At 43.8% G+C, this 19,340-nt stretch overlaps 1 protein-coding gene across 1 annotated transcript in view; it reads left to right on the top strand.

Annotated features, from left to right (window-relative positions):
* The first annotated feature begins 1,102 nt into the window (after nucleotides 1-1,102).
* Nucleotides 1,103-19,340, top strand: part of RASGRP1 (RAS guanyl releasing protein 1) — a 37,422-nt gene continuing 19,184 nt past the window's right edge. Inside the window, exons 1-2 of the mRNA XM_069949862.1 lie at nucleotides 1,103-1,397; nucleotides 14,572-14,753. Of these exons, the coding sequence (XP_069805963.1) occupies nucleotides 1,303-1,397; nucleotides 14,572-14,753 (277 nt within the window). The 5' untranslated portion in view covers nucleotides 1,103-1,302. The remainder of the gene's footprint in view (nucleotides 1,398-14,571; nucleotides 14,754-19,340) is intronic.

Below are 19,340 nucleotides of genomic sequence, written 5' to 3'. Positions count from 1 at the left end.
CAGTTCCTGACATAGACAGGGGTAGCAGTAGAGAGCACTGTGTCAGACTGGAAAGAATTCACTGCTTTCTGCAGGACATGCAGCAGCTGATAAGTACTGGAAGACTTTACATTTTTCTTTTATAGAAGTAAATTACAAATCTGTTTAGCCAGCCAAAACTCACCATGTACCCTCTGTTTTGGCTACTACAGAATAAAGTGTGGGCTAATTTTTTGCAATATTTGCAGGTTAACTGATGGGAAATTTTTCATGCACCAAGAAAGTGGGGTGCAACTAGTAAGTGGGGTGCAACTGAGAAGTAGGTGCAACTAGTAAGTAGGGTGCAACTGATAAGAAGGTGCAACTAGTAAGTAGGATGCAACTAGTAAGTAGGGTGCAACTAGTAAGTAGGGGCAACTAGTAAGTAGGGGCAACTAGTAAGTAGGGTGCCACTAGTAAATAGGATGTAACTGATGAGTAGGTGCAACTAGTAAGTGGGGTGCCACTAGTAACTAGGATGCAACTGATAAGAAGGTGCAACTAGTAAGTAGGGTGCAACTGATAGGTAGGTGCAACTAGTAAGTAGGGTGCAACTAGTAAGTAGGGTGCAACTAGTAAGTAGGTGCAACTAGTAAGTAGGATGCAACTGATGAGTAGGTGCAACTAGTAAGTGGGGTGCCACTAGTAACTAGGATGCAACTGATAAGTAGGTGCAACTAGTAAGTAGGGTGCAACTGATAAGTAGGTGCAACTAGTAAGTAGGGTGCAACTGATAAGTAGGTGCAATTGATAAGTAGTGTGCAACTAGTAATAGGGTGCAACTGATAAGTAGGGTGCAACTAGTAATAGGGTGCAATGGATAGGTAGGTGCAATTAGTAACAAGGCTACTTCCTTTCATTGGAGTGATGTTCCTATAGATGGAAGGAATTGAGGATGACCTCTACACCCCCGTGTACCCCCATACACTGCAGGGGTCCCCTGTGCCCTCCTGTGCCTGGCACTGCCTCCCCTGCTGCCCATGGCAGAGCCGGTCCCCGGATGCAGAGCTGGCGGCTGCGGTACTGCAGGGTTAATGTAGAGGAGTGTGGGAGGAGTGAGCTGTGTGTGAGGCGGGCGGCGGCGGCACACCGGAGACCGGCAACTTGTCACAAGTAGCAGAAGAGCACAAGTGTCATGTTCTGCTGAGTGTCAGGCTGCGATAACGCAACGGGAGCCGCAGGGAGCAGCCGCAATGAGTGTGACACGGGGCACAGGTGCTGCTGGCAGAGCTGCAGGCTGGGAGGTGTGCTGGGGTGGAGACCAGTGAGCAGCCCCATTCCAGTATGGGATACAGGCGGAGTGCTGGGACAGCAGAGCATACTCACCACCACACCGGCATCTTCATCATGGGGACCATAGGCAAGAAGAAAGGCATCCAGTAAGTCCGCCCTGTGTGTATGGGGACATCTATATGTGCTATACAGAGTACAGGGCTGGGTATGGGGGGGGGGGGGGGGGGGGGGGCATCTATATGTGCTATACAGAGTGCAGGGCTGGGTATGGGGGGGCATCTATATGTGCTATACAGAGTACAGGGCTGGGTATGGGGGGCATCTATATGTGCTATACAGAGTACAGGGCTGGGTATGGGGGGCATCTATATGTGCTATACAGAGTACAGGGCTGGGTATGGGGGGGGCATCTATATGTGCTATACAGAGTACAGGGCTGGGTATGGGGGGGGCATCTATATGTGCTATACAGAGTACAGGGCTGTGTATGGGGGGGCATCTATATGTGCTATACAGAGTACAGGGCTGTGTATGGGGGGGCATCTATATGTGCTATACAGAGTACAGGGCTGGGTATGGGGGGGGCATCTATATGTGCTATACAGAGTACAGGGCTGGGTATGGGGGGGCATCTATATGTGCTATACAGAGTACAGGGCTGGGTATGGGGGGGCATCTATATGTGCTATACAGAGTACAGGGCTGGGTATGGGGGGGGCATCTATATGTGCTATACAGAGTACAGGGCTGTGTATGGGGGGCATCTATATGTGCTATACAGAGTACAGGGCTGTGTATGGGGGGCATCTATATGTGCTATACAGAGTACAGGGCTGTGTATGGGGGGGCATCTATATGTGCTATACAGAGTACAGGGCTGTGTATGGGGGGGGCATCTATATGTGCTATACAGAGTACAGGGCTGGGTATGGGGGGGCATCTATATGTGCTATACAGAGTACAGGGCTGGGTATGGGGGGGCATCTATATGTGCTATACAGAGTACAGGGCTGGGTATGGGGGGGGCATCTATATGTGCTATACAGAGTACAGGGCTGTGTATGGGGGGCATCTATATGTGCTATACAGAGTACAGGGCTGGGTATGGGGGGGCATCTATATGTGCTATACAGAGTACAGGGCTGTGTATGGGGGGGGCATCTATATGTGCTATACAGAGTACAGGGCTGGGTATGGGGGGGCATCTATATGTGCTATACAGAGTACAGGGCTGTGTATGGGGGGGCATCTATATGTGCTATACAGAGTACAGGGCTGTGTATGGGGGGGGCATCTATATGTGCTATACAGAGTACAGGGCTGTGTATGGGGGGCATCTATATGTGCTATACAGAGTACAGGGCTGTGTATGGGGGGGCATCTATATGTGCTATACAGAGTACAGGGCTGGGTATGGGGGGGCATCTATATGTGCTATACAGAGTACAGGGCTGTGTATGGGGGGAATCTATATGTGCTATACAGAGTACAGGGCTGGGTATGGGGGGCATCTATATGTGCTATACAGAGTACAGGGCTGGGTATGGGGACATCTATATGTGCTATACAGAGTACAGGGCTAGGTATGGGGGGGCATCTATATGTGCTATACAGAGTACAGGGCTGGGTATGGGGGGCATCTATATGTGCTATACAGAGTACAGGGCTGGGTATGGGGGGGCATCTATATGTGCTATACAGAGTACAGGGCTGGGTATGGGGGGGGCATCTATATGTGCTATACAGAGTACAGGGCTGGTTATGGGGGGGGATCTATATGTGCTATACAGAGTACAGGGCTGTATTTGGGAACATCTGTATGTGCTATACAGAGTACAGGGCTGTATTTGGGGACATCTGTATGTGCTATACAGAGTACAGAGCTGAATATGGGGACATCTATATGTGCTATACAGAGTACAGGGCTGGGTATGGGGGCATCTATATGTGCTATACAGAGTACAGGGCTGGGTATGGGGGGCATCTATATGTGTGTGCTATACAGAGTACAGGGCTGTGTATGGGGACATCTATATGTGTTATACAGAGTACAGGGCTGTGTATGGGGACATCTATATGTGTGCTATACAGAGTACAGGGCTGGGTATGGGGACATCTATATGTGCTATACAGAGTACAGGGCTGTATATGGGGGACATCTATATGCGTGCTATACAGAGTACAGGGCTGTATATGGGGGACATCTATATGTGTGCTATACAGAGTACAGGGCTAGGTATGGGGACATCTATATGTGTTGTATACAGAGTACAGGGCTGGGTATGGAGACATCTATATGTGTGCTATACAGAGTACAGGGCTGGGTTTGGGGACATCTATATGTGCTATACAGAGTACAGGGCTGGGTATGGGGCCATCTATATGTGTGCTATACAGAGTACACGGCTGTGTACGGGGCCATCTATATGTGTGCTATACAGAGTACAGGGCTGTGTATGGGGACATCTACTGTATATGTGCTATACAAAGTACAGGGCTGTGTATGGGGGGGCATTTGTGTGCTATACAGAGTACAGGGCTGTGTATGGGGACATCTATATGTGCTATACAGAGTACAGGGCTGTGTATGGGGACATCTATATGTGTGCTATACAGAGTACAGGGCTGTGTACGGGGGACATCTATATGTGTGCTATACAGAGTACAGGGCTGTGTATGTATGATATAGTGTACAGATGGTGGTGCCCCCGCTGTGTAGTAGGACACCTTCATGTATGATATAGTGTACAGGTGGTGCCCCCGCTGTGTATTAGGAGGTCTTCATGTATGATATAGGGTACAGGTGGTGGTGCCCCTGCTGTGTATTAGGACACCTTCATGTATGATATAGTGTACAGGTGGTGGTGCCCCCGCTGTGTATTAGGAGGTCTTCATGTATGATATAGTGTACAGGTGGTGGTGCCCCCGCTGTGTATTAGGACACCTTCATGTATGATATAGGGTACAGGTGGTGGTGCCCCAGCTGTGTATTAGGAGGTCTTCATGGATGATATAGTGTACAGGTGGTGGTGTCCCCGCTGTGTATTAGGAGGTCTTCATGTATGATATAGGGTACAGGTGGTGGTGCCCCCGCTGTGTATTAGGACACCTTCATGTATGATATAGGGTACAGGTGGTGGTGCCCCCACTGTGTATTAGGAGGTCTTCATGTATGATATAGTGTACAGGTGGTGGTGCCTCCGCTGTGTATTAGGAGGTCTTCATGGATGATATAGTGTACAGGTGGTGGTGCCCCCGCTGTGTATTAGGACACCTTCATGTATGATATAGTGTACAGGTGGTGGTGCCCCCGCTGTGTATTAGGACACCTTCATGTATGATATAGGGTACAGGTGGTGGTGCCCCCACTGTGTATTAGGAGGTCTTCATGTATGATATAGTGTACAGGTGGTGGTGCCTCCGCTGTGTATTAGGAGGTCTTCATGGATGATATAGTGTACAGGTGGTGGTGCCCCAGCTGTGTATTAGGACACCTTCATGTATGATATAGTGTACAGGTGGTGGTGCCCCCGCTGTGTATTAGGACACCTTCATGTATGATATAGTGTACAGGTGGTGGTGCCCCCGCTGTGTATTAGGACACCTTCATGTATGATATAGTGTACAGGTGGTGGTGCCCCAGCTGTGTATTAGGATACCTTCATGTATGATATAGTGTACAGGTGGTGGTGCCCCCGCTGTGTATTAGGACACCTTCATGTATGATATAGTGTACAGGTGGTGGTGCCCCCGCTGTGTATTAGGACCTGTTCTTGTGTGTTTTTGTGTAATGGGGGTAATGCTCCAACTGTATGGTTGTGCCTAGCATGCTTTGTGTCTTTTATGTTACATGTACTGAGACTGGGCTACGGGCTAGTAGTCCGCAGCATTACATTTCCATCGGAAAAGGCCTGAAAGTCTTCTGCTACATATGCACTTGATGATTTAGTTTCAGATATCAGTCAGTGCTTTGCAGTGAATTACATTGGTGGCCTGGCATTTCTGCAGTCGGTAAAGTAAATCAGATACTTTTCACTTCCTTGTGAATAGGTGATATATATTTAAGTGAGTTATACAGGATTAGAAAAAAAAACACGGATACTTTCTTGCAAAAACAGCGCCACCCCTGTCCTCAGGTTGGTTGTGGTATTATAATTCACTTTTTTTCAGAACTGAGCTGCAAAACACCCAAACTGAGAACAGGAGAGGAGCTGTTTCCTGGCCATGTTTTTCTTATCCTGCATAACCTCTTGGGAGAGCCCCTTTAAGCAACAAAGGCTCAACCCTATCCCTGACCCCAGATCAGTATATCTTTGTGCAACATACCTGACATGTGTGAACATGTGTAAACTTCCCGTCGCACACAAGCTTTGTACTACATATCAGGCAGGAGTTGTGGGCACGCTCCTGTATACCATTGTTTTATTAGCTATATTGTGTTGGTTGTTACTAAACAATACTGGCTACAGTGTACAATGAAGAGGAGGTGGCGACCTTTCGCATAGGTTGTGTCTATTTGGGGCTGATTTATATGATAAGGATTTAGACTCCATTGCCCTTCCTGGAATCGTTTCCCTTAGGATTGTATTACTAGCAGGATCTGACTGCAATTCACCATTGTCTGGCCACTACACCAGGGGTAGGGAACCTTGGCTCTCCAGCTGTTGCAAAACTACAACTCCCATCATGCCTGGACAGCCAAAGCTAAAGCTGTACCCCTGTACTAAGGCTAAGGCCCTGTACACTGTATTGTGTTATTTTGTTTGCTGCTGTTTATGTAATAGGAGTTTTGCTAATGTCGGTGCCTCGGTACCTTGTGCCTATGATGTAACACTTAGGATCTGTTCATTATCCGTCTATTATCTGAATTTTCCTGCCATTGATTGCTCGAGAGGATGAGAGAAATCAAAGGCACTCTTCCTAGGCGATAATGAACGCAGCGGATCTTATGTCACATATTACTCCACGTCAAGGAGTTTAATCAATCTCGTGTCATGCTACAGGGGAGATGTGTCAAAGCTGGTGCAGGGATGCTGTGGAGTGGGTGCTGTGACAGTCAGAGGCCTCCTATTATTATTACCTACAAGGCCCTTGGACGATAACTGGTTGCCATGGGAAACAACAGCTTTATACTAGGTGCAACGGGACAAAAAGCGAGAGGTGAACTCTATTTGGTTGCCATGGGAAACGACAGCTTTATACTAGGTGCAATGGGACAAAAAGCAAGAGGTGAACGCTATTTGGTTGCCATGGGAAACGACAGCTTTATACTAGGTGCAATGGGACAAAAAGCAAGAGGTGAACTCTATTTGGTTGCCATGGGAAATGACAGCTTTGTACTAGGTGCAACGGTAAAAAAAAGTGAGATGAATTCTATGTGGTTGCCATGGGTTACACTTCTATATTTCCTATGTAATATTATGGATGTGTCTCCCTTTTAATTGACACACAGGCCCAGATTTATCTGTAGGCCATAGCAACCAATAAAAGATTTCATTTTTGTTTTCATTTTACCTAAACTCATTAAAGGGGTATTCCGCTCAAACATAACTTCTCATATGTTGCTGCCCATGGTGAGACTGACAGTTTATTCCATACTTGTTATTATCTAATCAGTCTTATTCCCCCAGTTCTGAGCTTCTGCTTTCTGATGAAAGCACAAAAATCTCTGTGTGAGCTTTTCTTTCAGTCTCCCCCTCCTCCCCCTCCCTTCTGAGACAGCTGAGGTTTAATCACAGTGAGTTCATCAGCAACTTGACCACAGATTATCCCTCTAAGCATTACAAAGAAGATACAAAGTTGCAGATAAAGCCTGATGGGGACTTGTTTACATCAGCCGTCTGGGAAGGGAAGGGGGAGGAGGGGGAGACAGAGAGAAAAGCTCTCACACAGTTTTTTGTGTCCTCAGCAGAAAGCAGCAGCTCAGTACTGGGGGAAGGAGACAAATTAGGTAATAACAAGTAAGGAAGGAATTGTTAGTCTCACTATGGGCAGCAAAATATCAAAAGTTATGTATGAGTGGAATACCCCTTTAAGGCATGAATTCATGCTGTAATTGGTTGCTGTGGGCAAAACTGGATAGCTTTGGTTTCAGGCAGACTGATAAATTTGGGCAATTAAAGGTTTTTTTTGTAGCTACTTTCTTGCAAAAACAATTCAACTCACACCACACTGTGCCATGTTTTTGTAAGCCTGACATCACCTTTAATAGCACACGGAGTAAGGGTACAGTTTTTTTGTAGGGCTTGAAAGAAAAGTAATTTTGTCTGGCCGTGTAAAGGGTCAAAGAGGCGTCACCAGGGTACTGAAGTGCCCTGGGTTGCTTTGGCCCTATTAAACGGAGCGATAATCGGCCGAATTAGGTGCATCGTTTATTTAAGTCCAGACCTAAAATCATCGGATGCCGGGCGCGCATCGAGAGTTAATGTATGAACAATTTAGGGCAAGGGCTGCACAGACATCATTAACGATGTCTGTGCAGCCCTTGCTAAACAATAATTGAGCTGTGTAATAGGCTCAGTAAACAAGCGCCGATCTAGCAGTGTATATGAGCCTTGTATGTATGGGCAGCGCTTCTAACGTATATGTAGTCACACTATGGGTCTCATGCTAAAAACTAGAAAAGACTACAGTTTTAGTATTTACCCAGAGTGACCGGCAAGGTCACTTATTCCATTGTAATCCTCTCGTCGTCCAGTGTTTGCTGGAAGACATTATGTCACTCCAGATAATGTATCATTGTGGCCTGCAGCCCCTGGATGGCAGCTCATGCGACACTGCATTGTTATGGAGGCGATGTTACTGCGGCCTGCGGCCATTGGATGCCACCCAGTCAACATGCGACCCAAAGGGACATGTTACAGGGGGTAGGGGATGCATTACAACAGTAAATATACTATAGAGTTTGGTTTTACTAAAACTGCAACAAGAAAGGACACATATAATTTACATACAATAGACACATTTATCTACCCTGAGAGATAGCCGTTCTGTAACTGGAACTTCCCACATCCCCCAAATCCTAAAAAACCCTTAAAATAAGGCAGACATGTATGTCATTATGTTGATCAAACAAAGCGCACATAAACCTCCCATATTCCTTGTATTCAGAGCATAATAGGTTGGGGTCCCTTGTGTAATTTTTGGTGATTACATAACAGTGAAGCATGCCCACTTGGCTCTTTCTATATAAAGCATGCCCACTTGGCTCTTTCTATATAAAGCAGGCCCACTTGGCTCTTTCTATATAAATCATGCCCTCTTGGCTCATTCTACACAAAGCATGCCCACTGGGTTCTTTCTAGCTAAAGCATGCCCACTTGGCTCTTTCTATATAAAGCATGCCCACTTGGCTCTTTCTATATAAAGCATGCCCACTTGGCTCTTTCTATATAAAGCATGCCCACTTGGCCTTTTCTATATAAAGCATGCCCACTTGGCTCTTTCTATATAAAGCAGGCCCACTTGGCTCATTCTATGTAAAGCATGCCCACTAAGCTCTTTCTATATAAAGCATGCCCACTTGGCTCTTTCTATATAAATCATGCCCTCTTGGCTCATTCTACACAAAGCATGCCCACTGGGTTCTTTCTAGCTAAAGCATGCCCACTTGGCTCTTTCTATATCTCTATAGAAAATCAGTGCCTCCTCTAATCCGAAGCCAATAAATAATTGATGCACAGATGAACTGATGCCGATGAGAACTGTTTTAAGGGATTAAACTGTAGTTACTATTCATACACTATAGCTTGGTTAATTTAGTTATCTCCAAGGTGATTGTGGACGCACTCGCTATATTATGTAGAATAGGCAGAGAGGCAGAACGTCACTGTGTTTTATTGACTTTCTGTCTCTGGCGTTCAGACTTCCTGCATATGATTCATTCTTCAGATAATCTACAAGGAAGTGATATTGTGCTACTTACATGCAGAGGTTCGGTATGTTCTTGCATGGAAATACCCTATAGTCAGTCATGGGTAAAAAAGACATCACATAGCACCATGCAGTGATCTCCAGTAAGTGTCCATTGCTGCATGCCTGCATCTCGCTGTAGCAGCTGTAGATTATTGTTATATAGCAGAGAAGACAATAGGCTATAAGTGTGAGAAACGTGTATGAAACCCATCCGGCATGGTGCAAACCGTAGTACCACCAGATCCAGAAATAAGGGGTGGTGTGTGTGTGTGTGTGTGTGTGGGGGGGGGGGGGGGGTTGTTGATCTCCTTTATAAAGGGTAAGAAAAAATTGAACATTGTGTGGTTTGTGGCTCTGTCATCCTTGGAGAAAGGACAGCTCCAGAGGCAACCCGCATCTTCCCCACAGGTACTTCACAGTTCACAGTTGTGGTCAACATTATTGACAACCTTAAAGTGTCACTGTCGTATTTTATTTTATTTTATTTTGCAGAAATCAATAGTACAGGCGATTTTAAGAAACTTTGTAATTGGGTTTATTAGGCAAATATGCCATTATCTGCATTCAAAAAGACTTTCCCCAGGTCCGTCCCCCCCCTCCTCTCTCTCATTCACAGCTCATTATCAGGAAATCTCGACTCTTTTACATCAGTCGGGCCCTGTCTGTTCTATGGAGGGGGGAGGAGGGAGATTAGTCGCCAGCAGAGAGCAAAGCATTACACAGCGGGACCTGTATGAAAGCCGGTATTCAGAGGTCAGAGAGGTCGGTGCTGACTTCAGAGGAGATAGCTGGTGATGTAGCTGTAAATTAACTCTTTGTTGTCCTGTTTTGGTGCCTCCACCCCTCCCCTCTCCATACAGAACAATGAAGACAGGAGGGAGAGCTTCAAACTGTACTATTTCTGCCCAAAAAAATTTAAACAACAGTGACACTTTAATACAAAGAAAGCAATATCTTCAGAAATAAGTGCATATGTACCAATACTAATACTAGGTGTCGCAACCTCCAAACATTTTGCAGCCATGTTTCAGCTTCTTGCACTATGGGAGAACATCACTCTAAAATGCTCAGAGAATCTCATAGTTTCATTGTCCCATTCACAAGTGTAGAAAAGCAGCCCTGACGACATTATGGATCTTCCACTATGCTTCACTGTGGGTGTGGTGCAATTTACTTTATAGGCTTCTTATGTTCTCCTTAAAGGGGTTGTCCAGCAAAAATGTTTTTCTTTCAAATCCACTGATGTCAGAGTTATATAGATTTGTAATTTACTTCTATTTAAAAATCTCAAGTCTTCCAATACGTATCAGCTGCTGTATGTCATGCAGGAAATCTGACACAGTGCTCTTTGCTGCCACCTCTGTCAGAGACAGGAACCATCCAGAGCAGTAGTAAATTCCCATAGAAAACCTCTTCTGCTCTGGACACTGTGCCCCCGCATCAGAATTCATCAGAAAAACTGCAGTACCGGCCGGGATGATCTTCAGTAACACCGGCCGTTCTGTGATCCGGCTTGGTCATAGAACGGCCGGTGTTATACATAGTGTGCACATGGCCTCAGACTGGAAAGAACACAACATTTCCTGCAGGACATACAGCAGATGAAAAGTATGGGAAGACTTGAGATTTCTTAATAGAAGTAAATTACAAATCTATATACCTTTCTGAAACCAGTTGATTTGAAAGAAAAAGATTTTCGCTGGAGTACCCCTTTAACCTTTGCTGTTTTGTTCAATGTGCAGTGTATGGTATTGAAACCATCACTCCAAATGCCTCCAGCTAAATCTAAAGTTCTTGGATGTTGGATGTGATTTCTTTGTCACATTTCAGACCAACCTTCATAAAGTTCTCTAGGCAATTTTCCAATAAAAAAAACTGTGCAGTAGACAAATCCCCTATGAATGATGGACTGATGGTTAAAGGGGTTATCCAGTGCTACAAAAACATGGCCTCTTTCTTTCAGAGACAGCACCACTCTTGTCTCCAGTTCAGGTGCGGTTTGCAATGAAGCTCCATTCATTTTAATGGAACTAAGCAGAAAACCCCCCGCCCAAACTGGAGACAGGAGTGGGGCTGTCTCTGGAAGAAAGTGGCCATGTTTTTGTAGCGCTGGATAACCCCCTTAAACATCATAAGCCTACCTAGCACTGAGCCATCAAACCATTCATTACTTAAGATTGGTATAGAACTGCTCACAGATTGGATATATCCGTCTGGTTGAACCTTGTTTGATTTAGGAGTCCTATTCCACAAATGGATTTTTTGACTATTAACGATCATTCACCCAATTACATGGAACGATGATCGTTCTTGCGGTCGTCCTGTCGTCGCTTCTGCGTTTTTCGCTACTGCGAACGACCGAACAAAGTCTTTTGACACCGAACGATGCGCAAACGATTTGCAGAAGATCACCGATAAAAATAGCTCCAAATTCAATCAAACGACCAACGTTTTTCTATTATCATTCAATTACAAAAAACGATCTAACGATTTTTCGAACAATGAAATCGCTCCGTGGAATAGGGCCCTATGAGAACATATTGGGCTGGGTGGATTGTTATAGTCCCTTTTTATAATTTTTTTTTTTTCTTGTGATGTGACCCAATATTTTTCACAGCTCTACTGATACGGTTAGGTTAGGTCCTATGCAGTGCCTAAGCTTTATTTACCCGTGAATGGACAAGCCCTTTAACTGTGCACAAGGCATTCTAATGCTTCCTATATTAAAAATTACTTCTGCTTTTTGAGAAGAAATCCACAGATGCTGAGTGTACTGGATAAAATAATACTGTGTTCCCTGTAAAAAAAATAAATATATATTTACTGTGTGTGTGTGTATGTATTTATATATATATATATATATATATATATATATATATATATAATTTATTTATAAAAAAATATAAATATTACATAAAAAAAAAAAAAATATATATATATATATATCTATATCTATCTCTCTGTATATATATATATATATATATATATATATATATATATATATCTATAGTTTCCCCACAGCTGGAGAGGCACTGGCTGCAAGCCATTGCTACAATGCAGTTAATAGTAGGCAAACCAACAGAATACTTATTAGGCCAATCGGAGAGTTTGCTTTCTGTAAATATTATGCTTTTACTTGCCAAGAATTACAATAATAAGGTCAGAGAAAACAAACACAAATAGAAAATAAACATAATGATTGTAAAACCTAACAAAGTATTGTAGCAATCTCAGATAAGACTAACGACACAGTAAACTCCGGGTATTAGCAGAAGTTATAAAGCAGCTGATAACCATGACAGTTCAATACAGTAATGTCCTGGATAGAGATACATAGATACATAGAGATATTGGTGACCTATGGACTGGACATAATCGCCAAAAAATTGAATAGTAAAATAATAGATCTGCATGGTCAGATCCACTCCTGCTATGTGAATAAATCATTAGAATCATCAGTATGACCATAGCAGGATAGACTGCTGTCAATGTAATTTATAATGCTAATAATATAGAAAATCTGATAATAAAGCCATTTAATAACTCACAAAATCTCAACTTTTTAAAAGTAAAGTGGCCCCCCCCCCCCCCATCCGTCTACCTAGTGGGCAGCACTTCTGTATAGATCTTAGTAAAAACCTCCAGAACATACTTTGTTGCTTGTTCCGTGTTTTTACTTTCATTAAGAACTCCATTGTTCTGGGCTGGTAATAGTGTCAAGGAGGCGGGGCTTCTTATTCCATAAGCACTAAAGACACTGTACATTACTATGCCGTATTCCCGCCTCTTTGCAAAATGAACTCAAATGGTGGCCGTGGGGTGAAAGGTTTACTTTAATATATATTTTTTTAGAATTTTATTGTGATACTGACCTCCAAATTCTAAATGCCTTGAGCTACCACTAGGGGGAGCTTACTGTATACTTTTTATTGTTGATGTCAGTGTATAAATGGTGAAGTGCTGTGTTCCTTTAAGGTCCCTCTATAGTAGTGACTGATGATGACTGCCCCATCTCCATGCAGGGGACTTGGAGTCATCCTGTGTATTAGAAATACTTGTATAGAGATATATTTAGGAACATAATGGATATGCATATAGTGAATACAGTATGGTGGAAATTCATGTAAAGCAGTAGTGTAAAGCACTGTCACTGTGCGGCACTTTATAGGTCCCTAGGTATAGTCAATTTTCAAGACAAAACAAGACATAGTCCCTATGGTGTCTCCTTTACTCAGGAGTGGGGCTTTCTCTCGTACACTAATGACTAAGAAAGGTGTCTCTGCTCGGTGTGCAGCATATCTGTAATAAGATGTTCTATTACATTACATAAGAGAAACAGATCGCTGATCTCAGGTAGACCAGCCAAACGATAACACTGCCGGCTGCTGGTTAAAGCTCTCAATGCAGTGAAATCCTAGGTGCATTGCTCCCTGGGAAACATGAATATGCAAAAGAAGAGCCCGTGGAGCCTCATTTAAGAGTCTCAAAACACAGGACTAGCCAGATATCCCTCCGGGAAGGGCCCAGCCAAGGGGCAGCTCCTGTTAGGAAACCTCCAAAACCACCATATTAAGTGGCTCTATAAGTAAATGTAATGACAAGGGAAAAACCAAGGCCAGGTATCCATCCACATGCAGCTGTTTCAGGGTGTTGCTACTCATCAGTGTGGAGCAGGATTCTGGCTTGGTTATAGGACCACTTACTATGGTGGTTTCCTTACAGGAGCCACCCCTTGGCTGGGCCCTTCCCGGAGGGATATCTGGCTAGTCCTGTGTTTTGAGACTCTTAAATGAGGCTCCGCTGGCTCTTCTTTTGCCTATTACATTACAGGCATACTGAATCATAGGCAGCCACATCCCTATGACATCAACGCAAAGCGTACCTGAAGAAGAAAGGATTTCCCCTTCGAAATGTGTAGCCCCTTTAAATGTACAAAGACAGCCATTCTTTTCCGTTCTTTTTCCTGTATCGGATAACCTATTAGAGTTAGCGCTGACAAGTATCCCAGCTTATCCGGGAACTGGTTGCATAGAATGACAAAGTGATTACAATAGTTTCATTATGAATCTGCCTAGAAGTGCACACTGTCTATTAGTGATTCATTGATGGGGAAAAAAAGTACCCAAAATCTTAAAAAATTCCCATCTTCTCCTCCATGGTAACAATTATGTGATAATAGTATGTTTCTGCATAGAGGACCATAGAGACATAGAGATAATAGTAAGTGAATCCTGTGGGATGTTAGGGAGAGCTGGTCCCTGTTCCTAGAAGGAGGACTGATGTGTGGTTGGCACAGGAGGAGGAGAGCTAAGAGGCAGAGGTGGTAACCTTCTTCCCCAGCAGTGGGCTGTATACATCCTGACATACTCCGTCAGCTGTTTCATCTGTGGTTTCTTTCTTTCTCAGTAGACCTGCACATGGCTGTACCACCATTCCTAGACTGGCACTGGAACTAAAGCAAATCATCCATTGCACCTCGCACCCCAAACTTCCCCAGGTCAATCCCATACGGGTGATGATGCCGCTAGGACAGCTCATCAAGGGAGCCAGCTTGGACGAACTCATACAGATGTGCATTCAAAGTTTTGGTGAGTTACTTCAACTTTTCTCTCTCGGTTATAGTCTTGTGAAAGACGTAGGGATGGGGTCCAGGAATGGTCTCGAGTCAGAGGCAGTCGTGCTGTTCTTGTCCTGTAGTGGGCAGCCACATTAGTGCATTAAATCTGATGTACAATAGCTCTGCTACATCTGCACCCACATGTATTTGCATGCAAAAATTTTACACAGTTGGTTTTGGTATATTGTATGGTTCTAGTATACTGATACCTATATATTCAGAGTAGTTGTGTGCAATTTTACATAGTACATGTCCCGATACATTGTTCCTGCTGTAATCCGTGACTTGTCCAGTTTTAGAGGAACCCGGGGTTTTGAGTGTTTCTCAATGTCAGCGCACTTAACCAATTGTCTACAGCATCTCGTAATAATGACCACTTCCGCATTGGATTAGGCAGCTGTAGTCTGACACCCGCTATATTGTACTAGTTTCACGATTTAGATGACAGTGCTCATATACGCAATATGCTATTGGATTCAATTAATATTGTAATATTTGTATACTAGTGAATGACCTTTGCACTATATTAGTTATAATATATATATGATATTAATTGGTTCCAGGACGACCATTGTATGTCGAGTCCAAAACTTTATGGAAAACTTGTAATTAGTTGTGATGCCCCCATAATGTCATCCCAAAATGAGAAAAAGAATGATTTAAAAGATTTTAAGATAACTCATATAGATAAAGCATATCATATCAAGTTATCATATACCTATAACACTCATTTTATTTATGAGATCTGGACTCTTCTCATTGGAGATCTGTTTTAGATGCCCCATTGCCTGCAGAACTGTCATAGAGGGAACTTTTTAGTTCCTATAGCTGTGCTGAACCATAGGGCTTCACCCCCTGCACTCCAAGTACTTAGACCTGTACATACAGACATTGGCTGGTGACTGGTGCCCCCCCCCCCCTTCACTTGGGCGAACCTATTTAGAAAAGATGACAGGACCATTAAAACTGGAAAATTTTCCACATGTGAAGATGTTAAATAAAGAAAAATAAAAGTAAATGGAAAGAAAACATTGGCCTGGGCAGGGGTGTATCATATGTCACAATGGAGCCTCAGATAAGCCTAGTCACTGGCACCAGAGATTAGCAGTGAGACAGTGCAGATGGTGATACGTGTAGATTATGGGGGTCTGCATCCTCTACGACAGTGATTACCAAGCAGGTCAATAGGACACGTTTGTCTGTCAGGATCTCACATCTGTGCTTTTACCTCTTTGTTGTGTTGTTAAGTAAACTTTTTTGTTTTTATCACAGTGGTGTTCTTGTAGTATTCTATACAGCTGCCTGTAGAGCAATTCACCCCCTGTACTTATATAGCCCACTGGGCAATAATGTATGTGGGGGACACTATCTATAACATGTTGTTTGGATATACACGTGAGGCTGATGGCATACCTAGAATAGGAAAAATTGCTTTAAGGGGTTAGGCCTTTTTCATATGGCGTAAAGGCCCTATTCCACGGAACAAATAACGGCCGTATTTGGCGGATATCGGCCTTCACGGCCAATAATCGTCCTGTGGAATTGAAGGCAACGATTAGCCGACATTATTCATGTCGGCTGTTCGTTGCGTCGTTTGTCTTGCTACGGGCTGCCCGGATGATCTAGCGATCCCCCGCGCCCCCCTCCTGGACTCACTGAATAGCGGCCGCAGAAAACGGACATGTGAATGTTATGGATTTTCTCTGTTCTTATAGTGATTGAGTTTTGTATTTATACGGCAGAATCTGACATTAAAGAATTTATGATACGCTCTATGCATATTGCCTTATATGTAAGGGTCAGATGGTTAGATTAAGCTATGGTGACAGTAATTACACCCCACCCCCTTTAAGGTTTTACTGGAAAGCCCAGCTTCCTTAGAGGTGAGGAGGACAATAGGAATACCATATGCCTTCTCCCCTAGAAGCTTTGATCCTGGACGACAGTAATTAAAGGCTTTATAGTTCCTAATTTTTGAGCCTAATGGTCTCCATGCACTGACATACAGGCTTTGGGCCTTAAATGGGTACTCCACAAGAAAAAAAAAAAGAGCGTGCCAGAGATTTGTCACTTATATTAAAAATAAGTCTTCCAGTATTTATGAGCTGCTGTATGTCCTGCATAAGAGGTGGTGTATTCTTCCCAGTCTGCAGAGCAGGAGATGTTTTCTTTGGGGATTTGCTACTACTCTGGACAGTTCCTGTCTTAAACAGAGGTGGCAGCAGAGAGCACTGTGTCAGACTAGACAGAATACACCACTTCCTGCAGGACATACAGCAGCTGAAAAGTACTGGAAGACTGTTGATTTTTGAATAGCAGTAAATTACGAATCTCTGACATTTTCTGACACCAGTTAATTTGAGATAAATTAATTTTAGTTAGAGTCCACCTTTAACCTAAGCAGTCACCCAAAACTTCCATCAAGTTGCTATATTTTCAGAATGGTTATAGTTATAGTTCCCAGTAAATTTGTGATACAGGAATGGAGAATATTTAGCTAGATGACTGGACTGAAGAAGTACTAATATGGCTGACCAAGGTTGCTGTCATGTCCAAAAATAAAGAGCTTAGTGTACCTACACTTGCTGCCCCAGCTGTTCTCCCATAGACTGTAATAGACAGCTGCGTGTATGCCCGACCTAAGGGCCCTATTATGGTGCCAAAAATTCTTATATCGTTCGAATTTAAACGATAATCGTTCTGTGTATTGGCAGGCGATGATCGGAAAATCGTTCGTATGTTGTTAATCGTCTGAACCTAAAATTATCGTTAATCATTCGCTGTAATTCAACATTCGTTTGCTCAGGTTCCGCATTTTGTCACTAATCGGTCAGTGTAATTGCACATTGTTCATTGTTTTTCTGGGATCAGAAGGAATAAACAATCATAGTAACGATTGTAACTAACGACCATTGTTCTGTGTAATATGGTGAATGATTTCAGGTTAACGATAAACAATCTTGTTTGCGATCGTTTATCGTTAGTCGTTAAAAAACGTGTAATAAGACCCTAATTCATCCTCTCCATAGTCTATAGTTCTCCAATGTACACAAGACAGCAGAGCTCAATGGACCCCCAATAGGTGAGACCCTACTAGTTCCTGCATAGAGCTCCCCATACAACACCTATATCTGTCACAACCGAGTGCAATATACTTATGTAAACCTGATGCGTCAGTGTTGAAAAGACCTGGTATTATAAAATGTAGGTTGCGGCTAAGTCCGGGGCCTTGTTGCCATCTGGGAGCACGGAGCTGAAATGTCACTGTCCTGGCACCAATCTCAATGTGTTTGATGTGAGAAGCTCAAGCTGCGACCAGTCAATAAAGAATTACATCAGATGCTTTGTTGTTAATTCTTTGAAGCAGTTAACCATTTACCTTGTTCCGAGAACCTATAGGTATCTAAGGTATCAGTAGCTGTGTAAACAGTGGACTGCCGTAATGTTCAGTACATGCTTTGGTAGTGCTTACCAGCTATGGCTCCTCTACTGAAGGCTGCGGCCCACCCGAACAACCATTTTTTTTTTAAAAAAAAGAAAGATACTACACCAGCTCGGTACCTCTAGTACAGGGTTGGGGAACCTTCGGCCCTTCAGCTGTTGAAAAACTTTAAGTTACACCTTTGTTTATGGTTGATGTCTTGTACTAGTGCACATCTATGGTATTGGACAGTCCCTTTACTGAATTTGGGGCAATTTCTGGTTATGAATTGACTGTATGGGCCATATTACAAATGTAAGCGAGCGGCCATCTGCTAGATCAGCGCTCGCTTAATGAGCCGATTACATGGCCTGATAATCATGCACCATGGGCTGTGTATATATATATATATATATATATATATATATATATATATATAGTTAGCGATGTCTGGTCTCTGAACTGACAGGTCACTCAGCCAATCACTGGCCGACAGGAACAGCGCCATGGCCAGTGATTGGCTGAGTGGCCTGCCACTTCAGAGACCGGCTCTAAAGTTCCAGTGGAAGGTGCCGGGAGCGGGTAGAGGCAAGAAGGACATTGGGGAGAGGTAAGTCAACCATCGGTCGTGCATCACTGTTACACGTAGTGATACACGCCTGGCAAGCAATGATTTGTAGGCCGAAATAAATGACAGCCGGTGATCATTGTCTTTATTACACAAAGCGATAAGCTGCCGAATCGGCCTGATTTGGCAGATTATCGCTCCGTATAAGGAAGAGAGTGACAGTGAAGTTGCCCAATCCTAGCGCATGGACTTGGGTGACCTCTCTGCTCCCCATCTTGTACAGTGTCTAAGGGTCCTATTACAAGGGCCGATGGGTGCCCAATAATAACTGTAAACGAGCGCCGATCTGCTAGATCGGTGCTCGTTTACTGGGCCTATTACACGACCCGATAATCCTTTAACAAGGGCTGCATGGACATCGTTACCCATGTCCTTGCAGCCCTTGCTTAAACTGTATACATTACGTATCCATGCTGCAGGGCTCCTCCAGCGCTCTGCTTCTCCCCAGGTCCCGCGCGCTATAGCTTCAAAGCCAACCAATCACTGGCCGCAGCGGTCTTGGCCTGTGA

Source organism: Dendropsophus ebraccatus, chromosome 13 (genome assembly GCF_027789765.1).
Source record: "Dendropsophus ebraccatus isolate aDenEbr1 chromosome 13, aDenEbr1.pat, whole genome shotgun sequence".
Lineage (NCBI taxonomy): Eukaryota > Metazoa > Chordata > Amphibia > Anura > Hylidae > Dendropsophus > Dendropsophus ebraccatus.
The sequence above is the reverse complement of the archived record's forward strand: the minus strand, read 5'-3'. Positions and strand labels throughout refer to the sequence as shown.